Source organism: Chiloscyllium plagiosum, unplaced genomic scaffold (genome assembly GCF_037043375.1).
Source record: "Chiloscyllium plagiosum isolate Xiang-an unplaced genomic scaffold, Cpla_swu_hap1 HiC_scaffold_23, whole genome shotgun sequence".
Lineage (NCBI taxonomy): Eukaryota > Metazoa > Chordata > Chondrichthyes > Orectolobiformes > Hemiscylliidae > Chiloscyllium > Chiloscyllium plagiosum.
In genome coordinates this window covers 5,903,643-5,929,144 of record NW_028270161.1, presented here as the reverse complement: position 1 = coordinate 5,929,144, position 25,502 = coordinate 5,903,643, and the positions used below count along the sequence as shown (strand labels likewise).

Sequence of the window (25,502 nt, the reverse complement as noted above, 5' to 3'; positions counted from 1 at the left end):
ATGATTCAGTAAAGGACATATTTTGCTTAAATCTACCCAAAGAAAGCTGTCAAGTGGAGAACCTGGAATTTATTTTAAATGTTCATATGATGGGAAGATGCTTTCAAAACTATTAGAAACGTTTTTGTGGGGTTTTTTGCCTGACTGAACTTTGAGATCCGACCCAAAAACTGAAAATTCCATTTCAGGGAGCGCAGTTTTATAGAAGCCAAGTTCCATATGTGTCCTGTAAATGTATATCTGCATGCTCATACGTGCAAAGCAGGAAGAAGTTTGCTGTTGAGTAACAAAATGATTTAGTGCACTAGCCTCTTATTGCTGGGGCTTAGAGCAAAATTCTGCTTAAACTGATGGGATTAAAGATTTTTCTTTCACCTGTTGGCTATGAGGGCCTGATGTGAAATAAGTTCGTGACATCTCAACCACAGGCTCAGGAGAGAAAACTGCCCCCCCAGTTTGGCATTTATGAAGCAATTGCAATCAGATTGCACTAATGTGGATGTAGTTGTTTGGTGTACAAGGTCAATTGTCCCAAGCTTATGCTGTCCACACGCATCACTCATGAATCATAAAATCTGAGAGGTCTACAGCACAGAAGAAGGCCTTTCAGCCCATTGCCAGTCAACAGCAATATCCTCACTACGTGATGGGTGTGTTCCTGTGCAACCCCGTATTATAGAAAAACCAGGCTTTAGAAACAGTATTAAAATGTCGGTGCTGTAATCGCGTGCTTTAGAAACAGTGTCTCCAAATCATCAATCGCTTTACAGTGCATTTACGTTGACAATACGTGCATTATAGCAGAACAACCTATATTCTAATTTAATTTTCCAGCACTTAACCCAGAGCCTGGTATGTTTAAAATGTTGGTTAGACCACAGCTAGAGTACTGTGTGCAGTTTGGGAACCCACATTATAGGAAGGCTGGTACAGCACTGGAGAAGGTGCAGAGGAGATTTACCAGGATGTTGCCTTGGCTGGAGAGTTTCAGTGATGAAGAGAGTTTGGACAGACTGGGATTATTTCCCTTAGAGCACAGAAGACTGAAAAGAGACATGATTGAGATGTTTAAAATGATGAGGGACATAGACAGGATAAACTGGAAGGAACCTTTTCCCCTGGGTGGAAGGATCAATGAGCAGGGGGCACTGATTATGGTAAATGGCAGGAGGTTGGAAGGGATGTGAGGAAACATTTTCACCCAGAGGGTGGTGGAATCTGGGAACTGACTGTAGGGGTGGGAGAGTCGGAAACCCTCATCACATTGTAGAAGTATTTAGATGTGCACTTGCATTTCCAAAGCACACAAGGTGTGCTGGGAAATGGGATTAGATGGCTGTTGTTCCTAGTACAGACTCAATGGACCAAAGGGGCCTTTCTCTGTGTTTTAGACCATCATGACTCTATGACTCCACAGAAACGCTTGTCCAATAAAATTTGACGCTGAGGAGATGTGAGAAGATGCAAGGACAGATGGTCAAATGCAAGACCAAAGCAGTAGATTTTAAGGAGCACCTTAAAGGAGGAGAGTTTCAGATGGTAATTCGGAGTTAAGCCTCAGCTAGTGAAGACACAGCTGCTAACAGCAGAATGGTCATGATCTTGGATGAGTCAGTGACCTGAATGAGAGGAGTCTGGTTCTTTCAGATTGTTATCAGGTTGAAGGGCATCACAGTGACAGAGAAGACTTGAAAAACAAGGACAACAATTTTAACATTAAACTGGGAGAGCTGTCTCACAGACTTGTCAAGCAACAGCCTGACACATTCATACTCACAGAATCATACCTTACAGACAACGTCCAAGACAGCACCATCACCATCATTCCTGAAGAAGGGCTTATGCCTGAAACGTCAATTCTCCTGCTCTTCGGATGCTGCCTGGCCTGCTGTGTTTTTCCAGCACCACATTTTTCAATTCTGGTGCTCCAGCATCTGCAGTCCTCACTTTCTCCTAACACCATGACCATCCCTGGATATGACCTGTCTCACTGGTAGGACAGACCCAGCAGAGGTGGCAGCACAGTGGGAAGCAATTGGTTAGGGAGTTGCCCTGGGATTCCTCAGTATTTCTCCGGAACCCACGAAGTCTCATGGCTTCAGAGTAAACATGGGTAAGGAAACCTCCTGCTGATAACCATGGACTGTTCTCCCTTGGCTGATGAGTCAGTGCTCCTCCATGTTGATAAAACACTTGGAGGAAGCACTGAGGATGGCAAGGGGACAAAATGTACTCTGGGTGGGGGATTTCAATGTCCATCATAGCAGCACTACTGATCAAGCTGATCAGGTCCTCAAGGATGTAGCTGCTAGACTGGGTCTGCGGCAGTTGCTGAGGGAGCCAACGAGAAGGAAAAACATACCTGACCTCATCCTTATCAATCTGCCGACTGCAAATGCATCTGTCCACAACAGTATCGTTAAGAGTGACCACCGCACAGTCCTTATGGAGATTACATCCCACCTTCACATTGAGAATACCCTCTATCGTGTTGTGTGGCACTATCACTATGCTAAATGGAACAGACTTCAAACAGATCTAGCAACTCAAGACTGTGGGCCATCAACAGCAACAGAATTGTACTCCAGCACAATCTGTAACCTGATGGCCTGGCATAACTCCCACTCAACCATTACCATCAAGCCAGGGGATCAACCCTGGTTCAGTGGAGAGTGCAGGAGGGCATGCCAGGGGCAGCACCAGGCATACCTGAAGATGAGGTGTCAACCTGGTGAAGCTACTAAACAGGACTACTTACATCCCAGCAGCATTAGCAGGAAGTGATAGACAGAGCTAAGTGATCCCACAGCCAATGAATCAGATCCAAGCTCTGCAGTCCTGCCACATCCAGTCGGGAATGGTGGTGGACAATTAAACAATTCAGTGGAGGAGGAGGCTCCACAAATATCCCCTGTTCTCATGGAAGAGCCCATCATATCACTGTGCAAAAGGTAAGGCTGAAGCTTTCGCAGCAATCTTCAGCCTGAAGTGCTGAATGGATGATCCATCTCTGCCTCCTCCAGTGGTCCCCACATCACAGATACCAGTCTTCAGCCAATTCGATTCACTCCACGTGGTATCAAGAAACAGTTGGAGACACTGAATAATGTAATGGATATGGGCCCTGATAACATTCCAGTAATAGTACTGAAGGCTTGGGCTCCAGAACTTGCCTCTCCCCTAGCCAAGCTGTTCCAATACAGTTACAACACTAGAATCTAGCAAAACTGGAATCAATGGGAATTAGGGGGAACCCTCTCTGCTGGTTGAATCATAATTATCATAAAGAAAATTATTATGGTTGTTAGCAATCAGTCTTCTCAGCTCCAGGACATCTCTGCAGGAGTCCCTCAGGGTAGTGTCCTAGGCCCAACCATCTTCAGCTGCTTCATCAATGATCTTCTGTTCATCATAAGGTCAGAAGTGGGGATGTTCACAGATGATTGCTCAATGTTCAGCACCATTTGTGACTCGTCAGATACTGAAGCAGCCCATGTTCAAATACAACAACACCTGGACAATAATCAGGCTTGGACTGACAAATGGCAAGTACTTTTTGCTGCACACCAATGCCAGGCAATGACCATGTACAACAAGGGAGAATCTGCCCCTACCCATTGACATTACTGTTGCTGAACCCCCCTACGATCAACATCCTGGGGGTTACTAGTGACCTGAAACTGAACTGGACTCACCACATAAACACAGTGGCTATAAGAGTAGGTCAGAGGCTAGGAATACTGCGGCGAGTAACTCACCTCCTGACTCCCCAAAGCCTGTCCAAAACAACCACCTGATGAAGAAGCAGTGCTTTGAAAGCTTGTACTTCCAAATAAATGCGTTGGACTATAACCCGGTGTTATGTGATTTTTACTTTTGTCCACCATCTACAATGCACAAGCCAGGAGTGTGATGGAATACTCCCCACTTGCCTGGATGAGGGCAGCTCCAACAACACTCAAGAAGCTTAACACCATCCAGGACAAAGCAGCCCACTTGATTGGCACCACATCCACAAACATCCACTCCCTTCACCACCAAGGCAAGTTGGTGGCAGAGCGTATTATCTACATGTACTCTTCAGAAATTCACCAGGGTACCTCAGACAGCACCTTCCAAACCCTCGACCACTTCCATCTGGAAGGACAAGGGCAGCGGATACAGGGAACACCACCTCCTATAAATTTCCCTCCAAGCTACACACCATCCTGACTGGGAAATATATTACCTTTCCTGCAGTCAGACTGGGTCAGAATCCTGGAATTCCCTCACTAACAGCACTATGGGCTACAGTAAATGGACGTAGTGGTTCAATAACGCAGTTCACCACCACCATCTCCATGGCAATTGGGGAGGAGTAATAAATGCCAACATCCCTTGAATGAATAAAAACGGGGCCCATTAATTCTAACCAAAAGAAGAGGTGCATTTATATAGCACCTTTCACGATATCAGGATGATCCAAAGTGATTGATAACGAAGTGTGGTTATCATACCAGTGTGGAAAATTGGCAGACAATTTGTGCATAGAAAGATCTCACAAGTAGAAACGTGGACGTGAGTAGATAATCTATTTTCATCAGATTAATTGAGGGATTAATATTAGCCAGAGAGATACAAATGTTGTTTAATTGATTTGTTCTAAAGCCTCTTTGTTGATAACAATTAGTATGAAAATGTTTAAATCAGAACAAATTAGAGTTCTGCATCATAATTTTCTAAATTCTATCGGGATCAGAAATATTTTATTTACTTCACTCTAATATCTAAATTTAGTTACTTGACATTTTCGTGAACAATATAAGCAAATTTAGATCCAAATATACTTCTTACAGTGAGTTCTGGTATGTGCACAATTTATAAAACTATTGTCTTAGTCAAGTATTGGCCATACAATCACAGTTTCCAATGCCAGTTGGTTAAACCCTTGTGTTTCTTATTGCTATATATGGACGACTGTAGATTAATGAGAGAAAAATAATCTTATAACATTCCAGACTTGGATTAATGCCTCAAACCACAATATAATACTCTACACAAGGCCAATTACCTTTGATCCCTTGCAGCTCAGGGCAATACTAGTTCTTGGAACCTCATGTTGAAATAAGACATTTAGGTTTTTAAAAACTTTTTTTGGCGAGGCGGTTATTTGGAGGCAAAAATGGAAGAAAAACAGTAATGATGTGTTGTATGTGCAAGCATTACTGATGTTGTTTTACACCCAGAGAATCTCACTTTTAATCTTCTTCCTCTTAAAGCCTAAGTCTCTGACATCTCCAGGAAAATGGAGCAAAGCATGTGCCTCAATTATTTTGATTCTTTTTGCTCTACACCGATCTGCTGAGCAATGAAGTGACATAAAATTGTGTTCCTTGGTAACTCTATATGTGCAGGAGCCAAGGCAAAACAGCATTGTCCTTTCAGCTGGTTTATTTATAAACTCTTTGACTCAGGCATCTCCACATTGCTCACAAATCTTTCTAATGCATTACTTGTGTGCTGCCTGAATGAATTCGTGGGATATTTTCCTGTTCAGTGTACTTTTGGAATATTGTATGCAGTTCTGGTCACTCTCCTATCAGAAGGATGTTGTGAAACTTGAAAGGGTTCAGAAAAGATTTACAAGGATGTTGCCAGGGTTGGAGGATTTGAGCTGCAGGGAGAGGTTGAATAGGCCGGGGCTGTTTTCCCTGAACTGTCGGAGGCTGAGGGGTGGCCTTATAGAAGTTTATAAAATCATGAGAGACATGGATAGGATAAATAGACAAAGTCTTTTCCCTGGAGTGGGGTGTGTCCAGAACTAGAGGGCACAGGTGTAGGGTGAGAGGGGAATGACTTAAAAGGGACCTAAGGGGCAACTTTCTCACTCAGAGGGTGGTACGTGTATGGAATGAACTGCCAGAGGAAGTGGTGGAGGATGGTACAATTGCAACATTTAAAAAGCATTTGGATGGGTATATGAATAGGAAGGGTTTGGAGGGATATGGGCCGGGTGCTGGCAAATGGGACTAGATTGGGGTGGGATATCTGGTCGGCATGGACAAGTTGGACAGAAGGGTCTGTTTCCATGCTGTACATCTGTATGACTCGATGATGTACTCCTGAGCTCTCAAGACAAGTGTAGCTCCTCATTTCATTGTGCGTGCTCTTTGATCAACTCACTTCAGTTGAAACTGGGTGACTGCCAGCAGCGATAGGTAAGCAAGAATCGCAGGAGTCTCCTGGAGCTATTCTCATCTCAAACTAGTATACCGTTTTGGATACTGCTGGAGGGAATGGCCTCACTGGGAAAGCAGCAGCAGCAGTCAGTGGCACCATAACCGGCTCTCCTGTACAGCAAAGATGGTCAAAGTGTAGGCTAGTGTTAGTGATAGGGGACTGTAATCAGGGGCATAGAGCAGTTTCTGTGGCTGTGAGCAAGATTCTGGGATGGTGTGTTGCCTCCCTGGTGCCAGGGCCAAGGATGCTTGAGTGAGCGTAGGATATTCTGAAAGGGTAGGATGAACAGCCAGAGGTTGTGGTCCATGTTGGTACTAATGACATCGGCAGGAAGAGAGATGAGTCCTACAAATTTAGGGGGTTAGATTAAAAGTTGAAAAGCAGGACCTCTAGAGTTGTGATCTCAGAATTACTCCCTGTGTGAAGCCAGAAATAGGATGATAATAGAGTTGAATGCATGGCTAAAGATCTGGTGTAGGAGGGTAGTCTTTAGGCATGTTCATCATTCAGATCTTGTCCAGGGCAGATGGGACCTATAGAAGAAGGACAAGTCGCACCTAAACTGCAGGGGCACCAATATCCTGGCAGGGAGGTTTACTAGTGTCAGTCGGGAGGGTTTAAACTAATGTGGTGGGGATGGAAACCAGTGCAGGAGGTCAGCATATGGAGTTATTGAGGAGAAGGTAGAGGTTAAGTCAAGTCTAAGAGGAAGAACAGGCAGGGCCAGCTTAGTGAACACGGTGAAAGTGGGGACTGCAGATGCTGGAGATTAGAGTCAAGATTAGAGTGGTGCTGGAAAAGCACAGCAGGTCAGGCAGCATCCGAGGAGCAGGAAAATCGACGTTTCAAGCAAAAGCCCTTCATAAGGAATGCTGAAGAAGATTCTGATGAAGGGCTTTTGCCCGAAACGTCGATTTTCCTGCTCCTTGGATGATGCCTGACCTGCTGTGCTTTTCTAGCACCACTCTAATCTTGACTCAGGTTAGTGAACACAGCAGCACTGGCAGCCTGAAGTGTGTTAATGTCAACGTAAACAGTATAGTAGGTCAGGTAGATGAGCTTCGAGTCTGGATGAGTACATGGCATGATGTTGTAGCCATTACAGAAATTTGGTTGAGAGAAGGACAGGACTGGTAGCTCAATATTCTAGGATTTAGATGTTTCAGACGTGTTGGAGATGGATGTAAAAGGGCTGGGGAGATGCATTACTGATTAAGGGGTATATCATATCTGCACCACGAGAGGTCATCTTGGAAGGTTTATCCAATGAGGCCACATGGATAGAACTCGGGAATAAGAAAGGTGCAGTCACTGTGATGGGGTTGATCTCTAGGCCTCCCCCTCAGCCAGCAGGAGATAGAGGAACAGATATATAAGCAGCTCATGGAAAGATGTAAAAACAATAGGGTTGTTGTAGTGGGTGATTTTAACTTCCCCAGTATTGACTGGGACCCCCTTGGTGTCAGGGCCTTAGATGGGGCAGAATGTATTCGGTGCACTCAAGGAGCTATGAACCTGCACTCCAAGGTCTCTTTGTTCAGCAGCACTCCCTAGGACCTTACTGTTAAGTGTATAAGTCCTGCTAAGGTTTGCTTTCCCAAAATGCAGCACCTCGCATTTATCTGAATTAAACTCCATCTGTCACCTCTCAGCCCATTGGCCCATCTGGTCTAGATCCTGTTGTAATCTGAGGTAACCCTCTTCGCTGTCCACTACACCTCCAATTTTGGTGTCATCTGCAAACTTACTAACTATACCTCTTATGCTCACATCCAAATCATTTATGTAAATGACAAAAAGTAGAGGACCCAGCACCGATCCTTGTGGCACTCCACTGGTCACAGGCCTCCAGTCTGAAAAACAACCCTCCACCACCACCCTCTGTCTTCTACCTTTGAGCCAATTCTGTATCCAAATGGCTAGTTCTCCCTGTATTCCATGAGAGCTAACCTTGCTAATCAGTCTCCCATGGGGAACCTTGTCGAGAACAGTATACAGTAAATGGCAGGAGCTTTAGGAGCATTGATATACAGAGGGATCTCAGGGTGCAAGTCTATAGCTCCCTGAAAGTGGCATCACAAGTGGATAAGGTGGTAAGGAAGGCAAATAGCATGCTTGTCTTTTTCAGTCGGAGTATTGATTATAGGCGCTGGAAAGTCTTAATGCAGCTGTATAAACCTTTTGTTAGGCCATATTTGGAGTATTGTGTACAGCTCTGGGTCTCCACACTATAGGAAGGATGTGGGGGCTTTGGAGAGGGTGCAAAAGAGGATGTTGTCTGGATTGGAGTGTATTAGCTATCAGGAGGGGTTGGACAAAATTGGATTATTTTCACTCGAGCGTTGGAGGCTGAGGTGGCAACCTGCCAGAAGTGTACAAAGTTATGAAAAGCATGGATAGGGTAGATAGTCAGAGGAGAAAGTGAGGTCTGCAGATGCTGGAGATCAAAGTTGAAACTTTATTGCTGGAACAGCACAGCAGGTCAGGCAGCATCCAGGGAACAGGAGATTCGACGTTTCGGGCACAGGCCCTTCTTCAGGAATGAGCAGAGAGTGTTCAGCAGGAGAAGATAAAAGGTAGGGAGGAGGGACTTGGAGGAGGGGCGTTGGAAATGTGATAGGTGGAAAGAGGTCAAGGTGAGGGTGATAGGTCGGAGTAGGATGGAGGCGGAGAGGTCAGGAAGAAGACTGCAGGTCAGGAAGGCGGTGCCGGGCTGGAGGGATCCGGCTGAGACAAAGTGGGGGGAGGGGGGATGAAGAAACTGGTGAAGTCCAAGTTCATCCCCTGTGGTTGGAGGGTTCCCAGTCGGAAGATAAGACGCTCCTCCTCCGACCGTCGAGTTGTTGTGATTTGGCGGTGGATGAGTCCAATGACCTGCATATCCTCGGTGGAGTGGGAGGGGGAGTTGAAATGCTGTGCTACAGGTTGGTTGGGTTGGTTCGTCCGGGTGGCCCAGAGGTGCTCTCTGAATCGCTCCGCAAGTAGGCGGCCTGTCTCCCCAATATAGAGGAGGCCACACCGGCTGCAGCGGATGCAGTAGATGATGTGGGTGGAGGTGCAGGTGAATCTGTGGCGGATATGGAAGTTCCCTTTGGGGCCTTGGAGAGAAGTGAGGGGGGAGGTGTGGGCGCAAGTGTTGCACCTCCTGCGGTTGCAAGGGAAGGTGCCGGGAGTGGAGGTTGGGTCGGTGGGGGGTGTGGATCTGACAAGGGAGTCGCGGAGGGAGTGGTCTCTACGGAAAGCTGATAGGGGAGGGGAGGGAAATATATCCTTGGTGCTGGGGTCTGTTTGGAGGTGGCGGAAGTGACGGCGGATGATGCGCTGTACATGGAGATTGGTGGGGTGGTAGGTGAGGACCAGTGGGGTTCTGTCCTGGTGGCAGTTGGAGGGGCGAGGCTCAAGGGCGGAGGAGCGGGAAGTGGAGGAGATGCGGTGGAGGGCACCGTCGACCACGTCGGGGGGGGAAATTGCGGTCCTTGAAGAAGGAGGCCATCTGTGTTGTACGTATTTTGAACTGGTCCTCCTGGGAGCAGATGCGGCGGAGACGAAGGAATTGGGAGAATGGGATGGCGTTTTTACAGGGGGCAGGATGGGAGGAGGTGTAGTCCAGGTAGCTGTGGGAGTCGGTAGGTTTGTAGTAGATGTCCGTGTTGATTCGGTCGCCTGAGATAGAAACAGAAAGGTCTAGGAAGGGGAGGGAGGAGTCCGAGACTGTCCAGGTGAATTTGAGGTTGGGGTGGAAGGTGTTAGTGTAGTGGATGAACTGTTCAACCTCCTCGTGGGAGCACGAGGTAGCGCCGATACAGTCATCAATGTAGCGAAGGAAAAGATGGGGGGTGGGGCCAGTGTAGTTGCGGAAGATGGATTGTTCCACATACCCTACGAAGAGGCAGGCATAGCTGGGGCCCATGCGGGTGCCCATGGCTACTCCTTTTGTTTGGAGAAAGTGGGAGGATTGGAAAGAAAAGTTGTTCAGGGTGAGGACCAGTTCGGTCAGTCGAAGGAGGGTGTCGGTGGAAGGGACCAGTTCGGTCAGTCGAAGGAGGGTGTCGGTGGAAGATAGTCAGAGTCTTTATTGCAGGCTGGAAATGTCAAGTCCTTGGGGGCATAGGTTAGAGGTAAGAGGGGAAAGTTTAAAGGAAATCTGCGAGACAAGTTTTTTAACACAGAGAGTAGTAGGTGTCTGGAACAGAGTGCCAGGGGAGGTGGCCGAAGCAGATAGCAATATTTAAGTGGCATTTAGACAGACGGGCAGGCAGGCAGGGAATAGAGAGATATGAACCATGTCCAGGCAAATGGGATTGGTTTAAAATGCCATCTTGGTTGGCACAAATATGGTGGACCTAAGGGCTGTACTGTTCTATGTTCAATTAAACAGTCTGCTTTAAACTGTTTTTTAATTTATTCATGGGATGTGGGCTATGCTCAAGCAGCATTTGTTGCCCGTCCCTAATTACCCAGAAAGCCAACCCAATTGCTATGGATTCAATGTAACATATAGGCCAGACCAGGTTAGGTCAGGAGATTTCCTTCTGTAAAGGATCAGATGGGCTTTTACGAGAATTGACAGTAAGTGCAAATTCTCTACTAGACCAGCTTTTTTTTTGATCCAAGGTTGATTTTGAATTCGCGTTTTGCCATCTGCCATCGTGAGTTTGTTAAACATGTTCCCAGAGCATTAACCTGGGACTTCGGATTACTAGTCCTGTGATGTACCACTATTCACCACTTCCTCTTGTGAGTCGAACTCAGTGCCCTGTGTGAGGGACAGGAAACAGAAGGGAAATTCCAACCAAGGATCCTACTCCCCATCACCTCCCAGTGATTCAAGGTGGAAGGTGGACCTTGAGTGAGAATGGGATTGAGATTGGTTGCAGTCCCTCCTGTTTTGCACACATTGGAATATTGGTGAGTAGCTGTGGGCACCACTCCTTAAGAATGTTGTATTGGCTTTGGAGAGTGTGTGAAGTATCCAAATAATATCTGATCTCCAGTAATGAGGAGAGACGAGACTAATATACTCTCTGGAATTTGGTGCAATCTGATTGAAGATCCCTAGATGAGGGGAACAGATCGGAATAACTGAGCAGCGAAGGCCATGGAAGCATAGTCTAAGGTTCAGAAAAAGCCTTCCAGAAGTGAGACTATAAAACAATTTTCCAGGGTGGTTGATATTTGCTTCCTTCCTCTGAGAATGGCACTCGATGCCAGATCAATGATTAATTCTGAAACAGAGATTGACAGATACTTCATGGACAAATTTATTAAGGAGTATGGGACGAAGGCAGGTGAATGGAGGTAGGTACTGACCAGCCTTGATCTCATTGAATGCTGAAACAGGCACAATGGGCTGAATGTCCTCCTTCTGTTCCGATTTTTCTCTGGTCAAACACCTTAGCAACCACTGTCCCAGCTGAATGTGGGAGGGGCACACTTGGGGGACAGATCTTAGTATCAAGATCCTTAGCCAATAAAATGGCAACACCTTGTGAAAGAGAGGCCAACAAGTTGGAAAAAGATACTTCAAAGAAATCAGAGTTGCTGAAGAGATGGAAATTATTTAACATGGAAAGCGATATTCCACGTTTGCAGTTGAGTTTGGCGTTGATAATAATTATGAGAAAGGCAAGAATTGTATGTTTGCATTTAATTGCACGGTGGAGTCTTCCTGGAGAGTTTAAATGCCTCAGCACTTGACAGCTTAAACATAGTAGTTTGTCAGCAACCTCTGAACCCTGACCTTGAAATTATTCCCAGCTGAATGTGAATTAATCAACTTATGCATTTTTGAGTGACATTCAGTTCAAAAATGGATGTCAATACTCCAGACCTTTTATATGTGGGATATGTGAGGAATCACTTACTAACTATTGATTATAACATGATATGAGCATAGTTAATGATCAACTGCCAACAAGCAGACAATAGCATAGATAGGTCCAGAAACTATCAGTGTGCATCCATGTCTTTATGCTGTCCGAATGAAGGCGATCATTTAAACCGAATGAATAATCAGATACTTTCAAATAAGAACAAAGAACAGTACAGCACAGGTACAGGCCATTCAGCACATCACACCTGAACTGAATGGTGCTGAAAACTTTAGACTCCAAAGATGGGGGAGGAGGAAGCACTGAGGTTGAAACAACTCTGGGATAACGTAACTGATGGCCTAAGGCTGGAATGCTTCCACCCAAGATGCAGCAGGAAAGGTGATATAACAGAAAATCAAGCAGGTTGGCACTGGGGAGATTCCTACCCCCTTCTGACCAGAAGTTAAATTCTGCATAAAAAGGCCCATGCTGGCTAAGTTCAGTGCCACAGCTTTTCCAGCGGTTCTCACCTTGAAGCGGTCTGGCTCCTCTCTCTGAAAGGATTTCTGTTCTGGTCGTTTTTCTTGTTCACAGTCATTCATCTACGGTCTGTCCACAAGATGACCCTGAGCTTCCTATTGCCTGCTTCTTCCACACCCCATCTTGTCCCCGGCCAGCATCTCTGTGTCAGGCTTGCTGCAGTGCTCCAGCGAAGCACTGGTAATGGAGGGTTGTTTTTCAGACTGGAGGCCTGTGACCAGTGGAGTGCCACAATGATCAGTGCTGGGTCCACTGCTTTTCGTCATTTATGTAAAAGAACATAGGAGGTCTAGTAAGTTTGCAGATGAGACCAAAATTGGAGGTGTAGTGGACAGCGAAGAAGGTTGCCTCAGATTACAACAGGATCTTGACCAAAGGGGCCAATGGGCTGAGGAGTGGCAGATGGAGTTTAATTTAGATAAATGCGAGGTGCTGCATTTTGGGAAAGCAAATCTTAGCAGGACTTATACACTTAATGGTAAGGTCCTAGGGAGTGTTGCTGGACAAAGAGACCTTGGAGTACAGGTTCATAGCTCCTTGAAAGTGGAGTCGCAGTTAGATAGAATAGTGAAGAAGGTGTTTGGTATGCTTTCCTTTATTGGTCAGAGTACTGAATACAGGAGTTGGGCGGTCATGTTGCAGCTGTACAGGACATTGGCTTGGCCATTTTTGGAATATTGTGTGCAATTCTGGTCTCCTTCTTATCGGAAAGATGTTGTGAAACTTGAAAGGGTTCAGAAAAGATTTAAAAGGATGTTGCCAAGGTTGGATGATTTGAGCTCTAGGGAGAGGCTGAACAGGCTGGGGCTGTTTTCCCTGGAGCGTCGGAGGCTGAGGGGTGACCTTATAGAGGTTTACAAAATTATGAGGGGCATGGATAGGGTAAATAGACAAAGTCTTTTCCCTGGGGTGGGGGAGTCCAGAACTAGAGGGCATAGGTTTAGGGTGAGAAGGGCAAAACATTTAAAAGGGACCTAAGGGGCAACGTTTTCACGCAGAGGGTGGTGCATGTATGGAATGAGCTGCCAGAGGAAGTGGAAGAGGTTGGTACAATTGAAACATTTAAGAGGCATCTGGCTGGGTATATGAATAGGAAGGGTTTAGAAGGATATGGGCCAAGTGCTGGCAACTGGAACTAGATTAGGTTGGGATATCTGGTCGGTATGGACGAGTTGGACCGAAGGGTCTGTTTCCATGATGTACATCTCTATGACTCTATATCCAGAATCACTTGACATCCTCATCCACATGATTTGCACTCTGTCAAATGTTTGTGGGATTTGGAACTTAATTTTAAATCAAAACAGCTAAAATGCAATCAAGTGTTTTTAATTAACCTTTCACGGAGTCAGCATCCTAAATTCAGTGAAGTGTGTTTTGTCTGTATGTATTCATTACTGGGTAGAATTTACCATCTCTGCAGCTCTGATGTTTAAACAGTTATTTAAAAGCAAAGGGCAGAACCTTCCCCTCTTGGAAGTGGTGGACGTGTAAGTGGGAAGGCTAAGTAACTAGGCAGCAGTGGGGTGGGACTTCCCCCCCACCCCCCACCCCCCTCATGTATTCACTGGAATTGCGTTCTGGGCAGAAAGATCCAGGCTCCATTTGCCTGCCCCAGCCCTTCCATTGCGACCCTGTAATGATCGATTATTCAGTGCTTATTCCCAGGACCTACAGCAAACATCTTAGCTCCAGGAGTGGACCAGTCTTCACCAGTTTGTGCATGATCATGTGACTGGACTCTGAGAGTGCACTTCCAAAGTACTTCACTGCTGGAGATACCCTGAGGTAGTGATAGACACTGAAGGTCATTCTGCTATAGCATGTGTTTTGTTAATACGAATTCGCTGTAACGTGATTGACAAATTGGGGACGCTGTCTCTAAAATGCAAATTTTTAAAACATGTGTTGGCTAAAATGTGATTATATCACCAACAGTTTAAGTGCTGTTTCTAAAGCATCATTTTTCTCTAATGCGCAGTTGCACAAGAACGCAGCCATCATGTTATAGAAGAACTGGACTGTATATAAATGCAAGTCTTCCTTTGCTTTATATGTCTTCTTTGTTTAAGCCATGGAAATTTGATGGCTTTCACACAGAACAAGTATGTAAAAGGAGCTGTGTCTTTAGCATAATCTGATGACTTGATTGCTTTGGAATGGGAGAAGACAGAAAGCAAATTAAATCTTTTTCCATCTCTCTGATAAAATTAAATTTCGGTTAGATCAGGAAAAGGACAACTTACAAGCTCTGGACTTCATGCTTTTAATTTCAGCAACATTTGCCAATTACGAAAGAATTGCTTTGTAATTTCATGTCCAAGTATGGTTAACAAAATACTTCTGTCAAACTCCTGTCCATTGATGTCCCATGGGCTGGATACTGTAGCGCTTGCTACAGATTTTACCCTTGCTGTGAATTTGCTGCATTAGTGTATCCTGAATCATTGTGCCCAGGGCTTTAGCTGAGCAAAAGGAAAATTCCTCCTGATTGTGATAAGCAGTTTTGGAGGACGGAAACCCTGAAATTGTAGGAACATTGTGAAATTTTTCACGAGTGGTGCCATTGACTCATTTTGCAATTTGTGCCAATTAGCAATTACAACGATACTGTTCCTTCAGATCACTTGCATTAATTGAGGAGTTTAAGAGTAATTATCAGCTGCCTCTTAGATTCCATTGATGGAACAAGGTTGCACCAATCTGCATCAGATCATGCCACAGTGGTAGTGGCCCCACCTCTGAGTTCAAATCACCCACTTTCTACAGTGGTGTGTTATCACAGGCCTCAGATAAGTCATTTTAGGGGCCATGCTGGTGTAGTGATTGTGCCTCTTAGCTAGGTTCACTGGATGGCTGGTTTGTGGTGCAGAGTAACATCTATTTTATGGGTTCAATTCCTGCTCTGGCTAAGGTTAACATGAACCTTCCTTTCTTCTCAGCCTCTCCCCTCACCTGAGGCTGTACTGACCCTCTCTGATACAGGAGCAGCCCTACGGTCTGGTAGGGCTGTGTTCAGTTAAACATTACAAGGATGTTGCCAGGGTTGGAGGACTTGAGCTATAGGGAGAGGCTGAATAAGCTGGAGCTGTTTTCCCTGGAGCATTGGAGTCTGAGGGGTGACCTTATAGAGGTTTATAAAATCATGATGGGTGTAGATAGGGTAAATCGACAAAGTCTTTTCCCTGGGGTCGGGGAGTCCAGAACTAGAGGGTATAGGTTTAGGGTGAGAGGGGAAAGATATAAAAGAGACCTAAGGGGCATTTTTTTTTCACGCAAAGTGTGGTGCATGTATGGAATGAGCTGCCAGAGGAAGTGATGGTGGCTGGTACAATTACAATACTTAAAAGGCATCTGGATGGGGATATGAATAGGAAGGGTTTAGAGGGATATGGGCCAGGTGCTGGCAAATGGGACTAGATTAGGTTAGGATATTGGGTCGGCATGGATGAGTTGGACCGAAGGGTCTATTTCTGTGCTGTATGACTCTATGACAATGGAGACTTTACTTTGACCTCTGAACGAGATGTTTTGGGTTCAAGTCCCATCTGCCACAGAGGAATGTTGTAATATTGTCTGAATGGTTTTATTAAAAAATAATGTTTAAAGCTGCCCTCAAATCAACTGCAGCTACTTAAGCTCCCAATGTTCTGAGTGTTTCTTCAACTGGCCTATAAACATTTGGAAGCTTGTCTTCACAGGGCAAGATTCCAGGTAAAGTGGCATTTCCAGTTTTCATCAGGCTTATCCTTTCCAAATTGCACCAGCTGTAAATTCTGCAGCCGTCTGACTGTACAGCAGACAGTAGCTAAAGCAAAGGAGAGAAGCTGACCCTGCGTACCTGAACGTAGACATGCTGTCAGTTGGTACTGTAGACATTGCCTTCTGTGGAGTTTAACTGAGGTTTGTTTATATTCATCATTTTATTTTTAAAAAACACAAATTATGGACACCAATTGGCTCACTTTATCTTTCTAGAGGAAATTATGTCACCCATTGCAGCCTCTTGATGGTTCCAGACTTTTGGTCTCCACTCATTTATCTGGGACATCATTTGCAATATTAATCAGTTTGTAAAGGAAAGAATTAATTGATGTCAATTCTGAACTTGCCAGTTTATAACAATGTCCTGCAATCATTGTTCAATTTGAAAGGGAGATCAGGATTTAACTTTCTATTGTGTTTAGCATCTAGCAGTTTACTTATTTCACAGGATGTGACTGGATGGATCAGCATTTATTGCCCATAGTCGAGAGCGTGGTGCTGGAAAGGTCAGGCAGCATCCAAGGAGCAAGAGAATCGACATAAGTCACTCTGCTCCTCGGATGCTGCCTCTCCTGCTGTGCTTTTCCAGCACCACAGTCTTGACTCTGATTTCCAGCATCTGCAGTCCTCACTTTCTCCCATTTATTGCCCATATTTAACTGCCTTTGAGAAGGTGGTGGTGAGTCACCTTCTTGACCCACTTCCATCCATAAAGTACAGATACATCCAGAGTCAGATCAGAGCCGCAATTCCAGAATCTGCCTTTACTGGTCTGTGCATGGAGTGCAGGAGTTGGGAGGTCATGTTGCGGCTGTACAGGACATTGGTTAGGCCACTTTCGAAATACCACAATCTCCCTTCTATAGGAAGGATGTTGGAGGGTTCGAGCTGTAAAGAGTGGTTGGACAGGCTGGGGCTGTTTTCCCTGGAGCGTCAGAGGCTGAGGGGTGACCTTATAGAGGTTTATAAAATGATGAGGGGCATGGATAAGGTGAATAGACCAAGTCCTTTTTTTTCCAGGGTAGGGGAGTTCAAAACTAGAGGGCATAGGTTTAAGGTGAGAGGGAAAAAATTGAAAAGTGACCTAAGGGTCAACATTTTCACATAGAGGGTGGTATGTGTATGGAATGAGCTGCCAGAGGAAGTGGTGGAGGTTGGTACAATTACAACATTTAAAAGGCATCTAGATGGGTATATGAATAGGAAGGGTTTAGAGGGATATGGGCCAAGTGCTGGCAAATGGGACTAGATTAACTTAGGATATTTGGTTGGCATGGATGAGTTGGACTAAAGGGGTTGGTTCCGTGCTGTACATCTTTATGACTTTATAACTCTATTTCAACCCAGCCACAGTGAAGGAACAGCCAATATAGTTCCTAGTCAGGAATTCTGTGTTACGATCGAGCCCTCCACAATCACCTGATGAAGGAGCGTCGCTCCGAAAGCTAGTGTGCTTCCAATTAAACCTGTTGGACTATAACCTGGTGTTGTGTGATTTTTAACTTTGTACACCCCAGTCCAACACCGGCATCTCCGAATCATAGTCAGGATGGTGTGCGATGGAAATGTGTTGCTGGAAAAGCGCAGCAGGTCAGGCAGCATCTAGGGAACAGGAGAATCGACGTTTCGGGCATTAGCCCTTCTTCAGGAATGAGGAAAGTAGGTCCAGCAGGCTAAGATAAAAGATAGGGAGGAGGGACTTGGGGGAGGGGCGTCGGAAATGTGATAGGTGGAAAGAGGTCAAGGTGAGGGTGATAGGTCAGACTGGGGTGGGGGCGGAGAGGTCGGGAAGAAGATTGCAGGTTAGGAAGGCGGTGCTGAATTTGATGGATTTGACTGAGACAGGCTGGGGGGAGGGGAAATGAGGAAACTGGTGAAATGCGAGTTCATCCCTTGTGGTTGGAGGGTTCCTAGCCGGAAGATGAGGCGTTCTTCCTCCAATCGTCGTTTTGCTGTGGTCTGACGATGGAGGAGTCCAAAGACCTGCATATCCTTGGTGGAGTGGGAGGGGGAATTGAAATGTTGAGCTACAGGGTGGTTGGGTTGGTTGGTCCGGGTGTCCCAGAGGTGTTCTCTGAAACGCTCCGCAAGTAGGCGGCCTGTCTCCCCAATATAGAGGAGGCCACATCGGAAGTTCCATATCCGCCACAGATTCACCTGTACCTCCACACATATCATCTATTGCATCCTTTGTACCCGATGTGGCCTCCTCTATATTGGGGAGACAGGCCGCCTACTTGCGGAGCGTTTCAGAGAACACCTCTGGGACACCCGGACCAACCAACCCAACCACCCTGTAGCTCAACATTTCAATTCCCCCTCCCACTCCACCAAGGATATGCAGGTCTTTGGACTCCTCCATCGTCAGACCACAGCAAAACGACGATTGGAGGAAGAATGCCTCATCTTCCGGATAGGAACCCTCCAACCACAAGGGATGAACTCGGATTTCACCAGTTTCCTCATTTCCCCTCCCCCCAGCCTGTCTCAGTCAAATCCATCAAATTCAGCACCGCCTTCCTAACCTGCAATCTTCTTCCCGACCTCTCCGCCCCCACCCTAGTCTGACCTATCACCCTCACCTTGACCTCTTTCCACCTATCACATTTCCGACGCCCCTCCCCCAAGTCCCTCCTCCCTATCTTTTATCTTAGCCTGCTGGACCAACTTTCCTCATTCCTGAAGAAGGGCTAATGCCCGAAATGTCGATTCTCCTGTTCCCTAGATGCTGCCTGACCTGCTGCGCTTTTCCAGCAACACATTTCCATCTCTGATCTCCAGCATCTGCAGACCTCACTTTCTCCTCAGGATGGTGTGCAGTTTGTTAGTTTGCCTCTTGCTGCTTTCCTGGTGTGCCTGAGTTTTTCTGTTCTATATTCATAAACCCAGCTGTCTGAAACTAGGGAGTAGCTTCAAGGTTTTTTCATGCAACGAGCTCTGCATTTAATTTCCACTCGTCAAATAATTGTTTATATAATTTAGTTATTGAGTTTTAAAAAGATGTAAACCCACAAAATTATTATTGACTATTTTGTTATATTTTTTTCTGCAGGTTATGTGGATACCCTCCATTCTATGATGAAAATGACTCCAGACTGTTTGAACAGATATTAAAGGCAGAATATGAATTTGACTGTCCATACTGGGATGACATCTCAGAATCTGGTATGCTGAAGAACATTTCTTTGTTTCTTATAATGTGGGCAGTTCTGGAAAGGTTACAGGTGTATATACCCCATATTGCCCTGAAAGTATGATGCCGATCTTTTGTTTATCTTGTCAATGTGATAATTGCACCTTCACAAAGGTGTTAGGTAAAGGTACTCTATGACATTGACTCAGTGACAGGGGGAGAATGAAATGGTAAGGAATGATGGTGGACACCCACAGTCTGTGTCTTGGAGGGTACTTTCCAGAAAATTACATTGTGGTTCCCCATGGTCAATAACCTTGAAGCTAGGAGGTATTCTGCAGGGTTGACAAGCCTGTAATCAGGGCTTGAAAAATGTGGTGCTGGAAAAATACAGCAGGCCAGGCATCATCCGAGGAGCAGGAGAATCGACGTTTCGGGCATAAGCCCTTCTTCAGGAATGAGGCTCATTCCTGAAGCTGCCTGGCCTGCTGTGTTTTTCCAGCACCACATTTTTCAACTTTGGTCTCCAGCATCTCCAGCACTTTCTCCCTGTAATCAGGGCTTCCCAAACTCTGGGATATAAAATCCCATGGGATCAAGCTACAAGAGTTTGGAGTCATGAACTCCAAGACACAATGGCCGTACATCTCATCCTTATTTCCGACAATAGCAAGGCCTCTTTAGTCCTATGTTTTGTTCTTTTTCTCAGTGTCATCTAATGGCCTGCTTTCTGAGGTCTGATTTCTGATGCAAAACAAGCCAGTGAAAAGCCGGATGCTTGTTTAATCTTGTTGACAAGATTGCAACTGATGTTACACCTGGACAAATCCGATCCCAAACAGAAATCTGGCTTGATAGATCATATTTTGTTTTATTTTATTTTACCAAGGTAGTCTCTCAATGAAACACAAGCATGCAATGTTTCAGATTTTGTTAAACGGTAAAACTGTTTACTATGAACATGAAATGAAAGTCAAAATAGAACAAAACCAAACTATTCACATTTAACCAAAATTTAAAGATTTTGAAACATGCAGTAAAATATAATGCTATTAATTCCTTACACTTCGTACTAGAGAGAATTCCCTTTTCTATCACCTCTGTTAAATTAATTTATTGGGGGCTTCAGTTCTCCATCTGGAACACCTGATGGCCTCTTCTTGAGTCTGAATACAACTGAGTTTAGACTTACTCAGCTTCACATAATTCCTCCAGAGTTTTAACCAATCACCTCTGGTCTGGGACTTTCAAACTAAACTGTTTATACTGACGTGACCTTTTTCTAAACAATCCTAGATCATCTTTCATCAGGACCAATTGTTCGACACATTCATCTTCAACCAAGACTTCCACAAAGCTGTCAAACTGAAACTAAAAAGTTTGCCAAACTGTAATGTTTTCTCCGAGTTAAAAAAAAATTCCAGAACTTTCTAACTAAAGTCAGTGCACCACACTGTTACTGTGGTCACTCATAAAGCTTACCCAAGGAAAGCAAATTCCCATTAGCCTCCAAGAACTATCTACCTCATGCTGTTTTGCTAAAAGAAGTAACCAAGGCTAGAGAAATATTTACAAGTTAATCATTAAACCTCTTCACATACACAGAAAATTCACGCGCTACTAGTCCAAAATCCAAAACTCCAAGCTGGACAGGAATACTGATTAAACTGCCTGTTTTAATCTGGATAATGTTGATGTCCAGAGGCTGAAGCATCCAGAAAAAGAGATAAATATTCCATGTCGCTGCTGACTGTGGGTTTTTAGATTCTGGAAGAGTATAAGGGAGTCCGGAAATGTGAATCACTCATCACAAAATGTCAAAAAATTTGATCTCTCCTCACTACAGTGTTGATTTAGCTGATTGTATCATCATCTACAGTCACTGAAAGTCTTTGTCCTGACATATGCTGTGTCAGTATTAGCGTTCAAACACTTTTAGCTCTACACACATTCATGTATATTCTTTTTGTCCCATTTTAACAAAAGCACAAGCCTCTATGGTAAACAAGTTTCATATTTATGTGTTAAATATTTTATTGTCAAAATTCTATGCAATAAAATTTAAACAGTTCCAGGTCATCAACTAGAAAGAAACAAGTGCATCAATTCTTAAGAGAGGAAATCTTTCTAATGCAGAAGTTCAGGGAATGATTTGCGAATGACCATTCAACCACTTGTCGCAACCAAACCCAGTCCAGGTTTAATGTCTGTACAATTGTATTTTTAATAGGGATTATTGTGTCATATTCTGAATCTGAATCTCTTAGGGTTTGATCAACTTATTCATGAACAAACTGAACCTCCTCCCACCAGTGCTAGCCCAACCTCTGATGCGTCCTTTAGTAACTGCTCAGAACCAAGTCCACAGTAAAGTGTATGATCTCCGCTGACGGTAATAGAGGAGAGATCCAATCCCAGAGTGAGACCTGGCTTGAGAGATCATTAGCTTGATTTGCTGTGAAGGTCAATCACATTTAACAAAATAACATCAAACTTTATTACATATAAAATGAAAACAAAAGATCTATTTCACATTGTGCAAGAACTAACTAAAGGGACCTCGTCATAACTATCAGATGTAAAGATTCAATCCCATATCATCAATACTAACCTTAAAGGTCCTCAAACCTTAGTGAAGGATGACTTTGTTTCCACATTGACATTTCTTGTTCAGTGGGCATGGCTGTTCTAGGCTTATTTTGAAAACATTTCTGCATTCACTCAGTGCTATATCTTGAGACCCTTGAACACAGCTCAGTTATCACAGGTTCACTTAAATCTCAATCGCACAGCCTTCTATTTCAGGAAACTTTCTCTTACTGATATTTAGATATTCACAGCTTCTTGCCCCTTCTGCCCTGACTGTTTTGGAGACTGCTAAACTGCAGTACTGAAGCTGCAGGTCCTTTTTACTTCTCCCTGAATGACCTGGTTCTCTCTCTGAAAAGTCCTACACACTCCTTAACCTTCTGGATAGTTCTATCTTTTCTAAACTAGCTTGTTTTCTGTCTGTCTCCCTGTATCAGAGGACACATTGTTTCTTGGGAACATCGCATTTTTCTTCGTCCCTCTGTGCTTGTTTCTGAACTATTCTATATAATCCTCAAATAATTAAACCTCAAATAATTAAACCTGGTGCCACTCACAGGATTCAAAAATGAAACTAAAATGATGTCTTCCCTTTTAACACTCACAATATAGAAACACAAATCAAACTTAAATTTATCATTCTGTCTCCTTTCAAACTCCTCTTATTCCCATCTTCTCTCAAAGAGAATAGCCTCAGCTTCTCTAACCTTTCCACACAGCTAAAGTTCAACACCCTGATTTATTCCAGAGAATTTCTGAATTCTCTTCTCGCATTTGTTTCTGCCCCCCCCACGTCACTCCTCATAAACATTGTCCTCCCAAGGTGAGGTGAATATTATTGCACAGGATGGTTCACCAACTGAGGATTTGCCAACGTGAACTAACCCTCGCTAATTCTCAGTTTGTGTGTCTCAGTCCAAGCTATTGAGTGTATTTTGTTCTATTTTTAAAATACAGAGAACTTTAATAATTGCTGCCAAGATCTCCAGCTGCCAAGGCGTGGAATTATGCCTTAATGCTGAAGAAGATAAATGCAGCCTTGAAATTAAAACAAAACAGTTATTTGGCAGGTTTCTCCAACTGGCCTCATTTTATTTTTAAATTTCAGAAAATTCTCTTTTGCTTTGCCAATGATAATTGAAAGTTTTTGCAGTTCCTTGCACACTTCAAAGAGAAAAGCACCGACACTTCAGGAAAGATAACCAAGTAGAGGCAGCTGAGTTGTCATTCGTGGAAAATATTGACTTTTAAGGCTGCAGGCTTTCCATCGTCTTCTGCTTTGTTCATTGCTTTATACATTTCCTGAGATTAAGAGACACTCAGAGAATGACTTGCCCCCTCAGCGTTCCCATTGTGCTCTTCATGCAGCTTGTTAGGGGAGGTGGTGATGTCATGATATTGTCACTGGATTAGCAATCAATAGATTCTGCCTAATATTCGGGGAGCATGGGTTCATTCCCCAACATGACAAACGGTGAAACTTGAACTCAATAAATCTGACATTAAAAGTTATGTGCCCTTTGTTACAAGAACCCATGTAATAGTAGAGAAGGAAATCGGTAATCCTTATCCAGTCTGGCCGACCTGTAAATCCGGACCCACAGTAACGTGGCTGACTCTGAAATGGCTGAGCCAACCCTACAGCTCCAGTGCAACTGTAGATAGGCAATAAATCCCTCAATCTGTAAGTGAATTGAGAATGTAATAAAGGATGGCAACTCAGTTGCAACCATCTGATCACTGTCTGCTACCCCACTCCCATCACGGGAAAACCCTGCGCAGATGTTTGTTGTTTCTGCATTGCATCCCGTGACAGACTAAAGGTCTCTTCCAGCTGCAAGTGAATTTGTGCAGTCTGATAAATTTATTTTATGTTTCATATTAATTTTTGGATTAAATATTTAGTTGCTCATCCTTTGACACTAGCTCGCAACCTCACTGAGTCCACAGAACATGTAGAGATGCAGGTTAGGTGGATTGGCCACGCTAAATCGCCCATAGTGTTCAGGGATGCACAGGCCAAGTGGATTAACCGTGTGAAATGCAGGGTAACAAGGATGGGGTGGGTCTGGTGGGATACTCTTTGGAGGGGTGGTGTGGATGATGGGCTGAATGGCCTGCTTCCACACTGCAGGATTCACAAACGGCAAGTTGATGAACTTATAGCTTTTGGTGGTGTTCAATGAGAAACATACATCCGACAGGTCCCACACTAGATTAGAATTCCTACAGTACGGAAACAGGCCCTTCGGTCTGACCCCCCCCCCGAAGAATAACCCACAAAGACCCATTCCCCTACCCTCTATTTACCCCTGACTGACACACCTAACACTATGGGCAATTTAGCATGGCCAATTCGCGTGGCAAGCACATCTTTAGATTGGACTGTGGGAGGAAACTGGAGCACCCGGAGGAAACCCACACAGACACAGGGAGAATGTGCAAACTTCACACAGACAATCACCCAAGGCTGGAATCGAATCTGGATCCCTGATGCTGTGAGGCAGCTGTGCTAACCACTGAGCCACCGTGATGCCCTTGTGTGATATGAAATTGCTGCTGTACTTTCCCATAAGGCAGAGCAAACTACAAAATAAAGCCATGCAGCAGAAAGTAGCAACAACGGTAAGAGTACTTTGAAATGTCACTCTGACTTCTTTTTTTAAACCACGATGGCGATGGGATGGACCTAAAGCACAGAAACCAGTACCAGGAATACAACCCACTCTGATGTGTGGAATGTGCCACGTGGGCATACGTCAGTACGATTTAAATGGAAACACCAACCCAAATGTCAACTAGTATTATTAGCTTCACAGAGACCAGTAACTCATCTTGAAAACAAATAATCCTATATCCCATTTATTTGCTAAAAGAATGAACCCACAGGATTCCATCATTTAAATAATAAAAGAACTCTTATTATATAAGAGCCAATCAAACCAAACACTAAATGCAAGCTGAGCTAACCACTGAGAGCCTGTGACCCAGGGTTTAGCTACATAAATGAAACCTGAATTAACAAGCATACTGTGATCAATTACCAATTATAAATTACAAATTCAATGGATATGGCTAATATAGCTGTTACAAATTGGTTCAATAGTCCAAGCAACATATTGGTTATCAATTTTAGTCGCAGTCTTTCAAAACTCAATTTTCCATTTGCACTTTTGCTCGTGCTCTGAGGGCATTTGGGATCATTACTTAGTGGAAGACCCTGATTGGACTTAGGCTAGTTCCTTAGGGGGTCTTTAAAAGTAAGAACAGGCTTGTTACTAGTACGCCAATACGCCAATTCTTATTCCTCATTGGCTAACAATGATTATTTTATCAATGCTTTTAATCAACCTCTACAGGTATGTGTTTAGGATGGAGAGGTCTTAAACACATGTTCTCTATCTCAGAGGTGGGGACGTTACCCTGTGCCACAAGACACTGAT

At 44.4% G+C, this 25,502-nt stretch overlaps 1 protein-coding gene across 1 annotated transcript in view; it reads left to right on the top strand.

Annotated features, from left to right (window-relative positions):
- The window catches only part of camk1da (calcium/calmodulin-dependent protein kinase 1Da), a 475,456-nt gene that overhangs the window by 412,879 nt on the left and 37,075 nt on the right, over positions 1-25,502 (top strand). Inside the window, exon 7 of the mRNA XM_043714161.2 lies at positions 19,390-19,502. Within this exon, the coding sequence (XP_043570096.1) occupies positions 19,390-19,502 (113 nt within the window). The remainder of the gene's footprint in view (positions 1-19,389; positions 19,503-25,502) is intronic.